The sequence below is a fragment of the Ostrea edulis genome, chromosome 7 (assembly GCF_947568905.1).
Source record: "Ostrea edulis chromosome 7, xbOstEdul1.1, whole genome shotgun sequence".
Classification (NCBI taxonomy): Eukaryota; Metazoa; Mollusca; class Bivalvia; order Ostreida; family Ostreidae; genus Ostrea; species Ostrea edulis.
Window position 1 is genome coordinate 45,038,086 of NC_079170.1, and position 20,277 is coordinate 45,058,362.

Consider the following 20,277-nt stretch of genomic DNA (forward strand, 5'->3'; position numbering starts at 1 on the left):
ACGATTACACAGACAAGTTAATTTCAAAATTAACATGTGCCGTATTCCTACTTCACATGATGCTGTTTTTCATACATAAGAATTACTACCTTAAACAGGCAGTTCTCACAAAAATTCCCAAAACGGTGCCAAACTTCCCACGGATATTAAATGCTAAATACTTTATTTAAACTTTATGAATCTACAATAACACCTTGATAAGGAGAATATTTAACAGTAACAGGAAGTATTCGTCATTCAGTCAAACATTTTCAGAAATTGTATATTGCCATATTTACATTATGTGTATTCCATGTTGCATAACAAATTCAAAGCATTGTGAAGAGACAGCAAAACAAAAATATCAATACAAAATCAATTGCTATATCTTGTATACAGTATATGTCTGTAATGTTTCAAAGATGGAAATATTCAATATTGGAAAACATCAAAAACCGTCGATGGATTTTCCGAAATCAAGATGTCATAAGAAAGCTATTTAAATTATTGTAAAAACACTACAGGAGGCATCCAAATTGGTGAAAATAACGAATTTCCTCGTGTTTATCCACATACTGACATGTACGGCTTCACATAGAACACACACTTACCGACCCTCAAACGCGAATATTTTGTAGACCAGAACCAGCTTCAACTTTGTAATAAAAATCGTAAAACAAATGTATGCTATTTGTTTTCAAAACCAAAATCCATGCAAAATTCAAATATATATTCAATTTGCTTCCGAAACTGTGACAACCATGTGACATTTAAAAAAAACCTCCATGACCATGATTGTATATATAAACTACATTTACCTGATCAGGATAGAGGGCTCACGGTGGATTTGACCGGTGGACAGGGGATGCTTACTCCTCATAGGCACCTGATCCCACGTCTGGTGTGCCCAGGGGTCCGTGTTGCCCAACTATCTATTTTGTATTGCTTATAGGAGTTAAGAGATTGATTACTGTTCGTTATCTTAACCTTTCCTATTTACAATTGCATCGTCTTCAAATACTTTTTACTAGGTTTTAAGTGCTTTTTAATTTAAGTAAAAATGCAGTCACCCGCCCTCTTCTATATAATGTCAAAATATTGTTTAGATTGTTGATTGATTGATTGTATATTGTTTAACGTTTCTATCGAGAATTTTCCACTCATATGTCATCAAGACCGATGAAGGGCTTCACATTTAGGTCTATTGCTCGGCGCGTACGACCATTGGATAGTGAGGGTTCTTTAGGGTGTCACACCAACAGTGACACATAATATCCATTTTAAAGCCATCTCCGAGGACCCGTGACATTTACACCTGATGCCGAGTGTTTGGCGATCAAACTGTCACTACCTACTTTAATGACTTTCATATCTAGGTATGTCGCGGCCGGAATTCAAACCCCGACATTCAACATACGGGGTGAACACACCGCGGCGGTCGCATTGTTTACAAACCCAGAGAAAAATTCAACGTAAATTTGATAAATTCCTAAAACACATGGGTTGTTTTTACATTCAATGTCCTTAAGTTTGCTGTAAAGTTTTATATCGTAACATTCCAAAAGCGTGTGATAAAGTTTCCGATCATATTCCATATTCATTTCTATAAAATCTCAACATCGTATATCACACGATATTAGTATTTTTCACAGAGTAGTACGAACAAACAACATATTTTCCTGTCACTTAGGTAAAGAAAGGCGGACGGAAATATCAACAAAGGTCGTTGAAAACCGAGAGGGATTATGCTTAGTACCAGATCCTTAATGAGTTCTCTCAGAAGGATTTTCTCACAACCACGATTTATCCGTTCTATATGATTCTCAAAGAAAATTATGAATTTTAATCAACACTACGTCATATTGATGAAATATCTCCATGCAGTTCTTCCAATATTTTCAATTAAAATTCCAGGTAAGAATTCTATCACAATTTAGCATATTCACATTCGATGAATGGCATTAACTTTATATCTCATCTAAACTTTGGTTTAAAGATACATTTTCCTGATTACTTTAAATTTGAATCTTGTAATTCTATGTTCATATTATATTTTATTGACTGAATATACCGAGGAGGGGGAAATATGTATTAACACGTACACATCTTAACGCAATATACGTATTTTAAACTTTATACTCGTTCTCTAGAAACATCGCCATATATCGTGTGTACACAGTCTCAGCAGACATCAACTAATGATTCTCTGTCTGCCATTCTTGGCTGTGATGACGACATGGAGACCTTTTCTCTAACCAATGATGGAGTTAATCAGTCCTGGTCTCTTGAATTAGACAATATGTATACCATTGATTGGATTTTTCTTTCCATTGGTGCTGGTAAAAATGTGATTCCACACTGAATTGTTATTTAATACAACTTTACCACTTGGCCTTTTCCATTTATGGTGCTTCTGGTTTTTTTTTTACAGGTACCTACAGCATTTATGTACAACTAAATGGGAGTCAACCTGTAAAGTGTACGGATATTAGACAATCTGCAGAAATGAAACCTAAAACGCTTCAGCAGCTGATTACCTGTGAATATCCTATTTTTGTTTACATCAAAGGAGATAGAATTAGCATAAATCGAACAGAAAATGGACCGATCAAAGTGTTTGAATTAAAACCAATAGGTATTATATACTTTGTTTTCATTACTACTTACACAGCTGATTAACATGTAATACAAAAACGTTATTCTATTAACTCTATGTCCTCAAATTTACAGTAATTCTACTACTAATATTAAAGGTATTAAACAATTTCCTATAGTGTATCAACGTACCTCAGTATTTTTGCTTTGGTAAATGAAAGGTAAAGATAACGAACAGTGATCAATCTCATAAATCATATAAGGAATACAAAATAGATGCTTGGGCAAACACGGATCCCTGAATACACCAGAGGTGGGATCAGGTTCCTGGGAGGAGTAAGCAGCAAATATTTGGGTGTGTTGCATTTTCAGATATTCGATAGGAAGATATAGATCAATTTTCAAATACAATTTAATAAAATTTGTTAAGGATATTGAAGATCGATAAAAGAAGTGAAGATATCAGTAATCAATCTCATATTTCCTAGCTAGAATACAAAATTAGGAGTAGGGAAAATACGAACCACTGCACACACGATTAATGAGATATGTGGTCTATCACACCCGCATTAGCACGATATCTTTAAATGGTAAACTCAGAAATATGTACTTACAATAAGCATGTAGAGAACGGCCTAACGATTGGTATGAAACACGTCAGGCAGCACTTAACCTAATGACAGGTGGTATTTTTAGATTAGATTTTTATAACTAACACAAAATTTGCAAAGTGCTAACTTTAAACGAGGCTATTGAAAAATCGTAAAATCGTGTTAAAAACTCTCCTAATTGTATTTTTAATGGTATATTAGAAATACAAAATTTAGATGATTGTTTACCTCGACAATATAAAGTACGAAAGCGTTATTAACTGTTTAGTACAATAATCATGTTTGTGTTCACAGTCATGATAATGGAATAAAAACATAAATGGCAGTTTCATTGAGGTACATTCTTATAAAATCATAACAACACACAATGTGAAGTATACTATTATTTCAACCATGAGCTACGAAGTAGATTAATGCAAAAAGTAGAAAGTAAAATGAAAAAAATTATTATTAGATTCTAAATTAGTGTTCCAATGATACCTTCAAGAAAACAGCATTTCTAAAGAAGTTTATATATAGCGTATTTATGGTATTTTAAAACTATACCAAGTCATGTGTATATAGTATACAAAATCTATGTATCTTGAGATAGCAAACATTTAAAAAGCTTAAAACATATGTAATGTCTAATTCAAAGTTACATTAAAACAGTGAATTATTCATGCATCATAACGTTTTATTCAATTATGACGTCACGAAATTGTACACTTTCATATCAATGACAATTCAAAGTGGAATTAGCTATTTCTTATGTTGGTTTTGTGATTGATGAGCAATTGTCAAGGAAATACATATCAAAATTAGAAGTCGAGGTTGTCTAGTTCCATGCCTCTAGTTTCACAATCCGGTGACCGAGTTCGATTCCCGAGACTGGCATTGCATGAAACGTGACGTTTAATTGCTCATTCACCAAGCGTCCACCATGAAAAGTGAAAGCCATGGTCTTTAGAATATAACTTGAAAGCAAAAGAACAAGGTAGATGTAGGTGTGAACAGGTTATCGAGACCTCACTGTCACATCCCTGAACACGGTGCAAATTTCTGGCACTTCACCTACAGCTGGTGACCCCTTTACATGAATGAAGAAAATCTCGAATAGGATGTTAAATAGAAAAACAAACCTCAGATATATAATAGCAAAATAATGTAAAACTTATACGGTACCAATTTTGATGCACCTGATGCGCATTTAGACAAATAATGTCTCTTCTGTGATGCTCAAGCCCAAATTTTAGAAATTCGAAATAAAAATAAACTTGTAAGAGCTGAAAGGAAAGCTAGAGTGCCAAAAACTGGAGCCAAATTCGTCCAAGGATCGGAACTATGCATGAGGGAGATATAATCCTTAATTTTGAAATGAATTTCTAAATTGTATCCCAGCAATTAAATATACATCCGTGTTTGCCCAACTCTCTATTTTGTATTGATTATAGGAGTTATGAGATTGATCACTGTTCGTTATCTTCACCTTTCATCCGTATTTTCATGCTAGTGACGAAGTACTTAGCTACGGGGCTGTAGAGACCCTCATATGAATAATGAATGGTAACGATCACATGAACAAAACCTCGGTTGAACTTCAAAGATATCTCTGTATTATCCAAACATTTTGGGGTAGGAAAAGTTCGAGTTATATGTACTACTGGAACAACGTTTTACCTTAATTCAATACATGCTTTATATTTTCTTAGCCCTATAAATTCCCGGTTTCTTGCAAGGTCATTCTAAGCAAACACAGATTTGTACACGTTCAATGTACATGGGCTTAAACAATTTCAATTCAATTCAATTCATTTTGCTCAAACCATGTTAAACGGTACATGAGGTACAATGAATATAATGCAATGTACATGCAAGAAAAATCGTCAGAGGTTCATATATGGAATAATACAGCTTTCTTAGATACGGAGGGAAACATGAAGTACAATGTATGTATAAATAAACATAATAGTAATACGTTTAAGGGGTAACAGAAAAACAACCACGAAGAACAACAAACAATCTCAAAAATATGAGAAATAAAAACACAGATATTTCTTAATATTTTCATATCTTGAGTTGACAATGGATTAGAAAATTTCAGAACATTTGGTCTTTCATAAAAAAAAATGTCTATGTATTTTTTCCTTAACTGTGAAAAAGTTGTACACTGTAAAATAAAATGGAATTCATCTCCTATTTCCCCTTTATTACAAAATGTACATAGTCTTTCATCCAGGGGAATACCATGCCATCTTCCTGTCTCTATGGGTAATCGGTGATTTGAAGTGCGAAATTTCATAAATAATTTTCTTAATTTTACAGGCAGAGTAAGTACATATTTCTCTAAACCAAAACAATGTTTGAAACGTTTATAAACCTGGCCCTTAGCAGAGTCATCAATATCAGAAGACCACTTCTGAATAAATTGATTTTTAAAAATCAGGTTAACTGTTGTAGATAACCATTTTTAACATTTACGCAATAACCTTGCTCATTCCAAATATTTGAAAGTCCACACATGTTTAAAATTTTTTGAAGACAGTCAATCCAAAGGTTTTTATATCCAACTTTTTCATATTGGGTACAAAAATATCCATAAACAATATTAGCAATTTTATTTTCTGAGTGTAACAATTTTGCCCAGTATGTAATCATTCTTGAATAAACCTTGATATACATCGGAAAACGCCCAGTTTCTCCATATATCATATAACTAGGAGTTGAACTTTTCAAATTAAAAACAGTTTTCAAAAATTTTAAATGTACACGTTCAATTATATCAAGATTTTCATAACCCCAAATTTCACATCCATAAAGTAAAACAGGTACAACCACTTTATCAAATAGATTAAGGTATTCCATGTATAATGAAAGGATAATGAACAATTTTGAAGGATTTAGATCAACATAAAAGTTTATTGTTAAATAATGATGAAAGTGAAGCAGATGAAATTCACATGACTGGTAAATGATTAGAAGCTGACCTTTTTGCACTTAAGACTTTTTGGAAGAGTTGTCTGCCCTTTGTAAAAATAAGAAAAATCTAATTTTCTAAAAATGTGTGTGGTTAATTATTAATTTTATTTCATCTTTTCATAAAAAGAAAGTGTATGCAACTTTCTACCAAGAGATTAGTATGAAAATATAATTTGTTTTTAAAATATTGTAATGAAACATGCTTTTCCCATATACCTCAATGTTAAATTCTAGGTGAAATAAATCAAGCAGTAAACAAAATTTTGAAAATTCCTATGGTGGATTATTTTCATTTGATGAACCCTTCAAAATGATACCATTATTACAAATATTCCACCATCCATTTATTAGATATGAAATATGGTCATTATACATTGAATACCTTAAGTTAAACAATACTTCTAAAACTAGGCCACTGGTCGAAATGTAGAACTGGTCATATTATGTGACTTGCAATGTAACTGCATCTCGGCCAACGACATGGGGACATTTGTCTTGCGCACACGGTCACATCTAGTATACACATTGCTGAAATTATTGTTCTCTGTAGTGAAATATGAATATTTTAGAGAAACCCCGAAAGACCTATTCTGCAATTCAACTTTCATAAAAGTTTACACTGTGATGTCCCGGTAGGTTGTATAGTCGTGAGCTTTTTGATGCAGCAAAGTCGGCTTAGCTGGTCTACTCTATTTGTGCCCCTGTTTTTGTTTCCGGAGAATGGAAAACTTACTATCTGCCATCTGGAAATATCGAAGTCCATTAAAACTTCGAAATCACATGACTGTAGTGTGTAAATTTAGAATAAAACGGCATTCTGGTACTAAATCGAAACTCTCATATTAGCTTTGCTACGTCATGTTACAGTTGTGAACTACCAAAATTAACCTCTAATTAAACGTTTCATTTATTTTTAATTTCTCACCATTTTACAAGGTAAATATTTGCAATGTGCCAAATGTAATACTTTACATATTTATTGTCCAACATTTGTAATGATTAGATGATAATGTTTAGATTCTTTTATTTCAAATTTCTTTTAAGGGCTTTCTGGTATTAATCAATCAGTGTTGCTGAATTTTACAAAATCTTCGAGGGAATTTTCCAAAGCTTTAGATAACGACATGGACACTTATTACCATTCATCAGAAAAGGTCCAGGCGTCTTGGTTCCTAAAATTGGACAGAAACTATGTGATTAAGTGGATTCTTATATCGACCAGGGGAGGTATATTTAAGATATGCGAATAAGTCATGTAGCCATCAGTAAAATATTTAGAGTATGATTTTGAATTGAAACATGAAATACACCATTTTAAGTAGGTTATATTGAATTTTAGAGACAAGACATGACATTAACTTATCAGACTATTTTCTTTTAAGAATAGACTACACGTTTTGGGTAATTCTAATATTCGGAACCCTTATATTCTATAGATCAACTCGTACATGAAATTAAACTTCATATTAAAGAAAATGATATTCTGGGGGTGGGGGGGTGGTATAAAACATTGTTCATGTAAAATATTAAATGTATAAAACATCAAAGATTGACTTATTGATTCATTGCGGGTTTACGCCGTTTCGGCAATATTTCAGTCATTTACGGCGGTAAAAATGTGTTTGAACTTTCAATAACTTCGATAGAGAATTGCTATTTCATATTGAACAATTATGTTGTCTCATTATTTTTGATCAGGAAATTATGAAGTACACATAAAAGAAGATGACGCAATAACGAGTTCATCAACAATGTGTCAGAATTTCAGTCTCCATGGAATAAAACAACAAAACAAAGCCTTGGAATGTTACAAAGAAATGAAGGGTGATACTATTCTAATAAAAAGAACTGATGACGGACCATTGAGGCTGTTTGAAGTGTACCCTATAAGTAAATAACGGAGTTAAGATGAATCAATATCAATTCATGCAGTACTACTTCTGCATCGTTTTCGCGAGACTTGAAATTGATTCAATGGACAGAGTATACCATCATTTCAATGAATGTTTAATTTTCAAAACGCAAGTCGAAATTTTCAAACTAAATTTCGTTTGCTTGTTTTTCAGTATGTCCTGCAGGTCGCTATGGACCAAACTGCGCTAAATGCAGGAAGGAGTGTGTGTCCTGTAGTCCTATAACAGGTGTCTGTAACCAATGTCAAGGACCGTTCTATGGTGACTTCTGTCAGAATCAATGTCCAACAAACTGTCTCAACGCTACGTGTGACCAGACATCAGGGACATGTGAGAGCTGTATAGAGGGTTACTATGGAAAGTGTTGTAATCATGAAATTACTACAGTATCATTTAAAGGTACATTCTCTATACCTTATACATTGCAGTACTTCCAGATCTAGACCAGTAACCTTGAAACAATTTGTTTAAGTAAACCAGCGACACGTGTGCTACCTCGATGAAAATCAAAATCAGAGGATACTACCTGAGTAAACGAAATATTTTCCTTTTGATATATATGTATATATATAGCCTTGGCTCCGCGGTTTACATATCTTATTTTCTATTTAAGTTATGGGGGATTTGTTTGTTACAAATTTATGTTTGAATGAATAGATATATGTAATATCAAAACTCTGATAAGCAAGAAAAGAATCGAAGAATTGTTTTGTTGGCCCACACACAATGAGTTGAAGTACAGCAGTATAATAGTGAGTATTCAATTTTAACCCTTTATCAATGACATTATCTTATGATAGTGATGTTCTTTATCCTTCTAAATGTTTGAAATACAATTAACAAAGCATTACATTGTACCACTCGGTAGTTTTTTTTTTTTTATGTTTAGAAACTAAAGTGTCCACGCGAAAATTCAACAATGACGAGGTCACCACTAACTGTGATGAGGACACCACCATTACTGACAAAATGGTTGCCGAACAAGGTATACTCTCATGACTTACAATCAATACAATACTACAATTATAAACGCACAATATTTGTACGATTTTAGATTGTAAGACAACCCAAAACTCTTACATTATATACATGTAATTGTTAATCGGAGACATTAATCCATGCCTGTGCATACATGAACACATATGAATATAACAATCTCCGGAGTTTTATTCTAGATGCTGATAGAGAGGTATATAGCCAGACTGTCATATTGCTGACTGTTCTCGTGGTGTTAATTCTGGTATTGGTCCTAACTGTGGTTGTCCTCTTCAACAAAAGGTAAAGCTTACATTGCCCTTTATAACTCATTGCATGACGACACATAAACCCGTGATAGACGTATTATCTTTAATTTGATTGCGGATAACTCCGTTTACCTAATCAAGATAGAGGGCTCAGGGCGGGTTTGACCGGTCGACAGGAAATGCTTACTTCTCCTATGCAACTGATCTCACCTATGGTATATCCAGGGGTCCGTGTTTGCCTAACTCTCTATATTGTATTGCGTATAGGAATTATGAGATTGATCACTGTTCGTTATCTTCACCTTTCATATGATCTCAGATGAGTTCTGTATTTTACATTATGTAAATGATAATAATATTGCCGCATTGGTATTGACTTCAACGAAGAAATAACCTGTAGATTATACATGTAGCCCATCTTCAGACATTTTGTAAAGACATGCTAAAATTCATTTTCAATTATTTTAGCAAGAGAACAAGAAAAGACAAAACAGAAAAAGAAAATGGCCTCCTCGTGGAATTCCATAGAGTGGAGTCACGAAATGAGTCGGAGCTGGAGGAGATTCCTCAGGACGAGTCTATCTTCGTAGAGGAGGAAATCGTTACCGTAGAGTACAGTAATTTGATGTCGCAAAGAATTTCTATTGATCAATTCATTAGAGAATTACCAGAGAAAAAGGACAACGAAGTACTAGCGAAAGAATTTAACGTGGGTATCCATTTCTGTGATACATCATATATGATACATCATCTACCCCTAACGAATTTGGTATTTTTTTTTTATTCTCACATTGATTGTAATATTTAATGATAATGGAAAAAAACAACTTCTGGCGTTCAAACCAATGGTAATGAAGTTTTTCACTTGATTTTGGTCAACACTAATTTACGATTTGTCTGTACATGTAAATATATCACTTCCATCAGGTAAGACGGCATGTAGAGAAAATGTAATACTTTCACAATAACAGTGGGTTTTCTGCAATAAGGATATATGTACAGCAATCAGTATTAAGCATATACAGCTCTAAATTTTAAATTCAAAATTATCTTCTTAGAATAAAATATATGTAAACTATGTTATTCTTCTATCAAGTTTATGAATTTGGTAGCATTGGTATTTCAATCCTTTGGTTTGATCACAGGATCTTCCCACCGGACTACTAGAATCTCATTCGAATGCCCTGAGGGCATCCAACAGAAAGGGAAACCGATACAAAGGAATTTATCCATGTGAGTACAAATTTTGACTGGAATTGACTATCAAAAGAAAATCTGAGAACGCATGTGCCTCTTTCATGTACATATGTTTGGTGGTTTTTTTTTCAGATGACTATAATCGTGTGAAGTTGATGAGAGAAGATTTAAATGACAGCGATGACTTTGTCAATGCATCCTACATTAATGTTAGTTCATAATTATGAAATGAACGTACATCATTTTAATTTTTCCTCAATTTGAGAATGTTATAACAATAACACTACCGGAAGAAAGTCATAATTATATTCTGAAAGCAGGATTAATTTGTTCAAAGCATATATTTTCAGGGTCTCAACAAGGAACGAAGTTACATCGCTGCGCAAGGTACAAACTTTATTTTGAAAAACGGTATTACACTTGTTAATGACAGTAATAGATAAGTGTCCTGTGTACTCATATTAAATGCGTTAATTTGAAGGAGACCGTTTTCAAACCTTCCTGAAACGACAAATTAATTGATAAGCACTTAATTTAGCTTTAGAATAGTATGCATCTATTAAAAATGGATTATCATAATATATTAAGAATATGTTGTTAAAATGTATGTTCAAACACTTAATATATAGGTCCTTTCACCCCCAAGACGTTGGAGGCTTTCTGGACCGTGATCTGGCAGAACGACTCAACACGGATCGTTATGCTGACTAATCTTTACGAGGGAGACAGAGTAATTGTGCTTAACTTGAAATAATCGAATGATTATTTGCATGATTGATGTGTTAATATGTTTAACTTACACAATCAATGAATAAGTTTGTTTGCTGTTTTTTTTTGTTGTTTTTTTTTTGTGTTTTTTTTTTGGTATCAAAAGGTCTATTTTACGTAAATATTTTACCATAGAAAGAAATGATAGAGTATATGCATAAGCCAAACTGTATACACGTAAATCATTTGCATAGTACCGGTATATGTTACTGGATAAAATTCACAAAGCAGTGTTGGTAATGTAGTGGTTAGGGCGTTTGCTTTGTTCGGGGAAATTCCTGGATTGACAAAGCGGCAAACCTAATACTCATGATATAGGTGGTGTCTGCTCCTTTGCCAAGGATTTGGCTTTATCGGTCTTTCTATATGACATTTTTTAAGTATACACCCCGTCTCACGGTAGGTGGTTGTACGATAAAAAGCCCCCACCACTACAGCCTTGAGCGTCAAGCATTGGTCAAAATTTATGGCACTCCAATTAAATCTGACGATATTTCTACATATGTATTCATGTAAGAAAAATTCCCTGGAGCTCCAAACAACATTAATGCGCACAAGATATTTGAGGTTATAGTTTTCTTCTCCATATTATCAAATGATATAGAATACATTACCAGGTGGATGTTCACAGTTTCAAACGTCTTCGTGTTTCAGATGAAGTGTCTGAAGTACTGGCCGGACACGCTGCTGGACATTGGTCCTTACGTCATCACACTGGACACTGTGGACGTGTATGATCACTATGTCCTGCGATATATGACTGTTAAACATCAGGTACTTCCTTATTTCGTTATCCCTCCCTCTCCTTGTCAAATCACAATTACATGGTATATCATCGAGTCAAAGTCACAATTACACCGCATATCATCAAGTTAAAATGACAATTACACCGCATATCATCAAGTTAAACTCACAATTACACCGCATATCATCGAGTTAAAATCACAATTTGACCGCATATCATCGAGTTAAAATCACAATTACACCGCGTATCATCGAATTAAAATGACAACTACACCGCATATCATCGAGTTAAAATCACATTTACACCGCTTATCATCAAGTTAAAATCACAATTACACCGCATATCATCGAGTTTGCATACTCATATTTTCACATATCATTGAGTTTGCATATTTTCATGAAGCACAATAATGATACATACCAGCATGAAGCATTGCAGTCCATCTCCATACCCACATTATTTACACAAACACACACACACACACACACACACACATATATATATATATATATATATATATATATATATATATATATATATAAACACATATATATATATATATATATAAAGCACTAAATAATCACAACTACGTACTGAAAGTTTTCGCCCCAGCTCGGGGTCGAACCAGCGACGTACGGCACCCACCGCCTAGCAAGATTGTCAAACCAGTGCGTAAGTCCACTCGGCCACAACGACTTCCCTAAAAAAGGAAGTTTTGTTATGCTCCTAAAGCGCTACTTATACACACTGATGCAATCTCACACAGTCGCTGTGTCATTCAGTGTTTAAGCTATTTTATAAGGAGAGTGGATCTCTCGATGCAATTGTATAGAATATATATATATATATATATATATATATATATATATATATATATATATTAGGATGAAGAGAAGAGGTTAACACAGTTCCACTTCACCACTTGGCCGGACAACTCCGTCCCAGATGATATGACGTCACTCATATGCTTCCGTAACCTAGTAAGAAATGGACTGAGCATTTCAGATGGGCCAGTGGTCGTCCATTGCAGGTAAGCGAAATGAGTGTACCCGGCCGTATAGCAGTTTTATTGAAGCGAACTTCAAACCTGAAGGTTACCTATCACTATGGAGTACAAGTATTACAGCCATAAGGAATCAAACGTCAAACTTAAGCAAATATGCTAATATATATATCATACATTATGTCCATCCTCACTGCTTTTAAATATCGATATTTATATATATTTATATATATATAAAGCACTAAATAATCACAACTACGTACTGAAAGTTTTCGCCCCAGCTCGGGGTCGAACCAGCGACGTACGGCACCCACCGCCTAGCAAGATTGTCAAACCAGTGCGTAAGTCCACTCGGCCACAACGACTTCCCTAAAAAAGGAAGTTTTGTTATGCTCCTAAAGCGCTACTTATACACACTGATGCAATCTCACACAGTCGCTGTGTCATTCAGTGTTTAAGCTATTTTATAAGGAGAGTGGATCTCTCGATGCAATTGTATAGAATATATATATATATATATATATATATATATATATATATATATATATTAGGATGAAGAGAAGAGGTTAACACAGTTCCACTTCACCACTTGGCCGGACAACTCCGTCCCAGATGATATGACGTCACTCATATGCTTCCGTAACCTAGTAAGAAATGGACTGAGCATTTCAGATGGGCCAGTGGTCGTCCATTGCAGGTAAGCGAAATGAGTGTACCCGGCCGTATAGCAGTTTTATTGAAGCGAACTTCAAACCTGAAGGTTACCTATCACTATGGAGTACAAGTATTACAGCCATAAGGAATCAAACGTCAAACTTAAGCAAATATGCTAATATATATATCATACATTATGTCCATCCTCACTGCTTTTAAATGTTCTTTACGGTATTTTGTTTATATTGCTTCAGGTTTGTAAATTTGCGGACTTGACTTTCAGAATTTCGAAAGTATACACTCATTCAAAAACAAGTATAAACTTATATAAGAAGATCACGAAATTCTTCGATATCCGTTTATTGTTTTGACTACGACTGATAGACAATAGTATACATATGTAAATAGATAAAATGTCGAATTCATATATTTTAGCGCCGGGATTGGTAGAACGGGGACGTTTATCTCCCTTGATTATCTCCTGGAAGAGAGCGTTATGGAGCAGACCATTGATGTCAGGGGATATGTTGCTTCTCCAAGACAGCAGCGGGTAGGATCTGTACAAACATGTGTACGTTCCATCTCTCTTTTAACATAAATAACGGGGTAATACCATCTAATGAATGAAACAAATATATTTGATTAATTCATTTTTTTTAAATTGTCATTCATCATATACAGGCGAGGTTTACTCCTCCCAGACACCTGATCCCACCTCTGATGTGACCAGGGGTCCGTGTTTGCTCAACTCTCTGTTTTATATTGTTTGTAGGAGTTATGAGATTGATCACTGTTCGTTATATTCGCCTTTCATACATATGTACATAGCAATTTAATACAATGAACGTGTATGAACAACATATTAGATATGCCTATGAACCCATTAAAGTTATTTTAGCTCTGAATCTGCAATTTTTATTTTGTTGTAAAATGGGATAATATAGTAGTTTTGTATGTAAATTTAACCTTAATCATTGATAAAATTGAAAATCAAATTTAAGATTCTATCAAAATAAAGACTTAGGTTCTATAGTATAGAATATATAGTATTTTATACAAATTAATTGTTGTAAGGAAAGAAAATAATGTATAATTTGAATTTGATTCTTTTCTAACACAAATATCAACAACAAAGGTTTAAGAACATTATTTTTGTCTGTCTTTGATCATAATTTTACAACAAACATTTTCGACACTATATTGACAATCAATATTGCGATTGATCCTTTGACGTTGGGGAACAAACGTTTGTGAATCAAGTGATTTAGGAAATGAAGTTGAAACCTCGAATAATTAAAAACAATGTTTACTCTAGTAACTGTTTACTAGTAGTTAAGTCCAACAATATGTGGATATTTATGATACTATAAAGACATCTAACCAAGCTAAGGATGGGAGCATGGAGGTGTGTATGTTTGGGTTGGTGGGTAGGTACATGCCTACCTGTGTGTTTTGGTTAAATTATTGTTCGAATTAAAATCACATAGCTTCCATCTATTAAAGTGGTGAGTAGGTATAAATAACATGAAGCTTAAACTACAAATAGGAAATCAATGGACTCTGGGTTGGAATATTCAGGCTAGACAGCGGAGCATAGTTAAGATTTTGGACATTTGACCTCCATCTGGTGATCTTCATTTGACCTTCATCTGGTGACCGTTTGTAGTGATTCAGTGGTTACAGCGTTTGCTTCGTAGCTGGAAAATCATGGATTCAATCACTGCTCTTACCAAACAAAAGATTTCTTTAAGCTCGTGATCCTTCTCTTGCCATTCACTTGGCATTTAGAAGTGAGGGTCGCGGGTCCTTCAGCATTATACTTTATAAACCGAGATTCCACAACACTTAGCGTGAGTAGTATAAAGAACCATCACTGCCACGGCCGAGAGCACCATGCTTGGGTACAAATGTTGGGGCTCTTTACCTACTGATGGTGAAGTCTAAATTCAAGGTGAAGATAACGAACAGTGATCAATTTCATAACTCCTACAAGCAATACAAAATAGATAATTGGGCAAACACGGACCCCTGGACACACCAGAGGTGGGATCAGGTGCCTAGGAGGAGTAAGCATCCCCTAAATACATGCATAAGTTTTAAAAATCCAAGAAAGGAACGGACGTTAAGACGTAAAATAAAAATTAACAAAACCATCGGGTGACATCCCTGTTTGATTCCAAAATCATTCTCGAATGCGACATAAAGTCAGAAATAAATGCTTGTAAACAAACACAACCTTGTCAAAAGGAGAGATTAGAAGCTTAAACTTGGTACGGATGTTGATAAAGAATATGTCATGACCATGAATCACTGTCACTAAACATAGCAAATCTTAGTGCAGAGCACAGCATAACCAAATTTGATTATTTATGTGTAGCGATGATTCATGATCTATTTCCTGCTAATATCGGTTCTTTTCTTATTTTTAGGAGCAGTACATCTTTCTCCATGATGCACTGGTTGAAGGACTTACAAACATGAACGTTCGCCATAGCTGTCTATCTGTGTTGTAATGCTGTTTTGTCAGGCCACGCTGTCTGTTCTGATATTATGGATTTTCAAACTGTACATGGGTTTCTGCGGAATTAATGTTTTCATTTCTGCGTGATTTATGTAAATTTTAAAATATTTCATATTTCCAAAATTTATAGGATACGTACTTAATTGGGGATTGAACATACTGTTAATATTAGCCTTAGAATTGCATTGTCTCTAGAACTAAATTGAGCGTATGAGCATCGAAAATTTAATAAACATGAGAATAATTGTCAATTTGTACTATATTAATATTGTTTGAGGTTCAATTTATTCCATATCTTACTGTATATATGTATATCCACGGAAGTCGTTGTGGCCGAGTGGACTTACGCACTGGTCTGACAATCTTGCTAGGCGGTGGGTGCCGTACGTCGTTGGTTTGACCCCGGGCTGGGGCGACAATTTTCAGTACCTAGTTGTGATTATTTAGTGCTTTATATATATTCATTCCTGAAATATAGCAAGGATGACTTTATGCAGTGTTTTGTGGATTCGAGACTACTCTGGGTATTCCCACAACTAGTAATATATTCAAATCACAATTAACTCTTCGTCCTGAAGAGATGGTCATCAGTGTAGTCCGTCTTTAAAAAAGAAGAATAATTCTTAACATCTTCTGAAGCCTGATCTCTTTGACGCTTGTGTCGAGTTCTTATCTTAAGTTTATGTATGAAACGAGTTTTAAAAAACGTTATTCTCATGCTACTGTTTTCTACTCGGCATTTTGATTGACTTTTGCAATGAGGATCGAGGTAGTTAAACGTACATTAGCAATAGGGAAAGCTTTGTATTGTGATTGATGGCATACTACAATGATGACATAGTATAATGACGCAAAAACGAAATCATTTCCTGACGTTTTTCATCAAATAAAAAAAGCAAATCTCAGCGAAATAAGACGTAAACATGCAGAAAATTTCAAATTGCATTACAATGGGAAGAACTGTCTTCTATTTTATCATTTCCGACTGTTAATGCTGATTTAACAGTACTTAACATCCTTTTTACCGGCGCCGATAATTCGTCATCGGTAAAACCTGTTTACGACTGATTGACAGCATTGATACCGAACAAAGTTCGTAGTGCAAGGTTCTAACGGTAACACGTATATAAAGAAAAAGTAAAAATCAACTAAAGAGATGAGAAAATCTCTACACACCTACACTGAAAACTTTGGGAACCGTATTGACCCTGCAATTTATTTTTATTTTTTTATTATTTTTTCTTTGTTCAGTAGTTGCTTCAACAGTTATTCGAGTTTTAAATATGACTACCACAAATACAATACTCTAACGTGCACTGTGTAGTTTAAACACTCAATATGTTCAAAATTAATGGCATGATTATCTTTGTAACAGTTTTTATCAAATCAAGTTAAAGATGGAAAAATTACAATGCACAGCACATATAGAAACATTGTATTGTACACTGTGATGTATGCACTGTCTATATCTACACATGTCATTTTCAATATTGCTGTTGACTTAGATAATGATGGAATTCATCATTAATGAACCCATTGTAAAATTGCTTCACACTTATATTTTACGGGTAAGTGTTCTGCTTTTGTATGAGAATGCCTACAAATGAGAAATCATTATTAATTTAGAATTGTGATTTTTTTCAAAAATATTTCGCTTAAGCATTTACAAATTAATAATTAGAAATTGATTGTTTTATGCGATACCTGATCTTTTGGGAGAGTATCTATGATATTTCTTTCTTGTTTCATCATGGCGGTGAATATTGATCCCTGCACGCTTTTAATTCATGGTCAGATCTTCGGATTGTATTTCTCTGATTTTCTTTTGCCTGTCTCTTACCATCGTTGGAAACCCACGGTCGGTCGCACTCATTTTGCCTCCCATGGGACACAACACCCATATTTTTGTATAACTTATTAAAATGCATGACCTTACGTGACCTATCGACCACCTACGGGAATCGCCTTAAGCATTCCCGAAACTCGAAGTGTCAGCATTACGGCCAGTACTGTGGTGCCCATCAAAGTGTGTGTGTTTTGTTGTGCGACTATCGAAGATATATAGATGAAAACTCCATATTTGGCACCCACAATGGCTGATTATTTTGGCTTATACTTCACTTTCACATACCCCCCCCCCCCTTCGGAAATCCTGGATCCGCAACTGATATGTTTAGCATCGTCACTGCTACAAAACTGTCGTTCTTCTGGCTGAGTGTAAGCGAGTGATTTGATGTCGCATTAACACGTGATGATTACAGAAACAAAGTTTAACAATACACTATGTTTAGATGTATATAACCGTAATCAAATAATACCATTCCCTCTCCTCCTTGCATTATATTTTTGGAGAATATTTAACGATTAATTCGGGGTAACAAAAGAAAAGACACATAGGGGGAGAACACATTTCCGGAACAAGTCACACTGTTACATGGACTTTCATAAAATTATGATATTTTAATAGTTTGCAATCTAATGAAATCAATAAACTATATACGGGACATTCCTGCCCTGGAATCGAAATTCAGAAATAAAGACTACAAAAATTATTGCACCTGTGTTTTGACAACCTGGTTTGTATTCAAACCCCTTAGGTGTTGAAGTTGGTATCGCTCAGTCAGCTCTCATTGTATGCAGCGGTTCATTTTGTCGTACTTCGAATCACACTCAAGATTTTTTTTTTTCGATTTTGCCTTTTCAACATTTCTTTTATATATTGTATAAAAATGTTCCTTCAATAATCTACATGTAAATTGTGTTCATTTTTCATATAAAAGGCATTTAAGTGAAAGCAAATTGTAATTCCCCTGTATTCAAGAGGAACTATATCTCGAGGAAGCAGACTTTGTTCCGAGGACAATGATCAGTCACTCTGTGGTACTCAACTCAAGTATACGTGTCACGAATAAAATTATGTTAAGTTAAATTTCCTGTATTTGCCAATCAAGATCTTCTTTTAAAGTGAGTGCAAAAGAGTTCAGATGCATTTCATAGACGTTCTATGCAAAAGTTCAGGATAAAAGTTCACCAAACATATGAAATATTATTTGGAAATAACGAACTTAAAATGCGTAAACAATACATGTATCATGCTACATCGTAGTAAGAGGTCTAATAAAAGTGTCCTCCTATATTTATACACTGAAGGCAGTGCGATATGTGAAAACAAGGTTCTGTGTTTGTCTGGCCGAAAGCCAGAAACTAGGATGCGGAAGAGTAATCTAGGGTCTATCTTAAGGGTACGAATTATCCTCCTGAAATACGGATGAGCTTTTTGTAAAATCTAAAACTAAATCCAGCCCAAAAGGTTTTTTATTTATCTATTTATTGTATTACCGTTACGATGATTTCATCCTTTCTCTTTTACTTTATTTTCTGGGGATGGGGGTGCTGCTTTTCAATGGTGTAGGAAATAGTTCTGAGATTAGTTGTTTTAGCTCACCTGAGCTATAGGCTAAAGAGATTTTATGATCACCTGTTATTTAGCAGCCATCATTCTCTCCATCCGATTTTAAACCTTACACAATGTTTACTTCCCAGGAACCACCAGGTCAATTTCAACCAAAATTGTCATTAAGCATCCTTGAGTATAGGGGACTCACAAGTGTTCAAATGAAGTATCACATCCTTTTCAGAAGGGATATAATAAATAACTAGTGAACCTACAATCACTGCAAAGGTGAATAATAAAAAACCTACAGCCACTGCAAGTCAGGGTAGACAATTAAAAAAACTTCCTAGAAGCATTGCAAAAACAGAGTGCAAAAGACAACATTCTAGAACTATTTCTCACACAAAGCAGCGTAATATACACCAGTAGCTGATATACTTTCTACAACTACTGAAAGACAGTAGTCCCCCACCCCACCCCATCCCACCCCACCCCCACATGAGTGAAATATTCTCGAGAGGGACGTTAAACAAGATACAATCAGTCAGTCATTTTGTTAATTTTGGTATTTCACACTCTTACTTCGCAATTTTTGTGGAGAATAGAACTAATGTTTGTGTATCGTTTGAATTGCTTTGCAGTGATTATAAAAACATATATATATATCATAAATCTAGTATAGTCATCATTCCCAA

General features: G+C 34.4%; 1 protein-coding gene across 1 annotated transcript; it reads left to right on the forward strand.

Moving 5' to 3' along the window:
* Positions 1–346: 346 nt before the first annotated feature.
* LOC125656010 (uncharacterized) lies at positions 347–16,439 on the forward strand. Its single transcript, XM_056145714.1, has 18 exons — positions 347–1,893; positions 2,130–2,318; positions 2,411–2,614; positions 7,188–7,370; positions 7,842–8,033; positions 8,210–8,496; positions 8,897–9,041; positions 9,232–9,334; positions 9,769–10,009; positions 10,446–10,533; positions 10,630–10,706; positions 10,848–10,884; positions 11,127–11,227; positions 11,920–12,039; positions 12,895–13,040; positions 13,565–13,710; positions 14,103–14,238; positions 16,097–16,439. Exons 1-16 carry the CDS (start codon positions 1,815–1,817, stop codon positions 13,581–13,583), a joined length of 2,211 nt encoding a protein of 736 aa, XP_056001689.1. The 5' UTR covers positions 347–1,814; the 3' UTR covers positions 13,584–13,710; positions 14,103–14,238; positions 16,097–16,439.
* Positions 16,440–20,277: the final 3,838 nt, after the last annotated feature.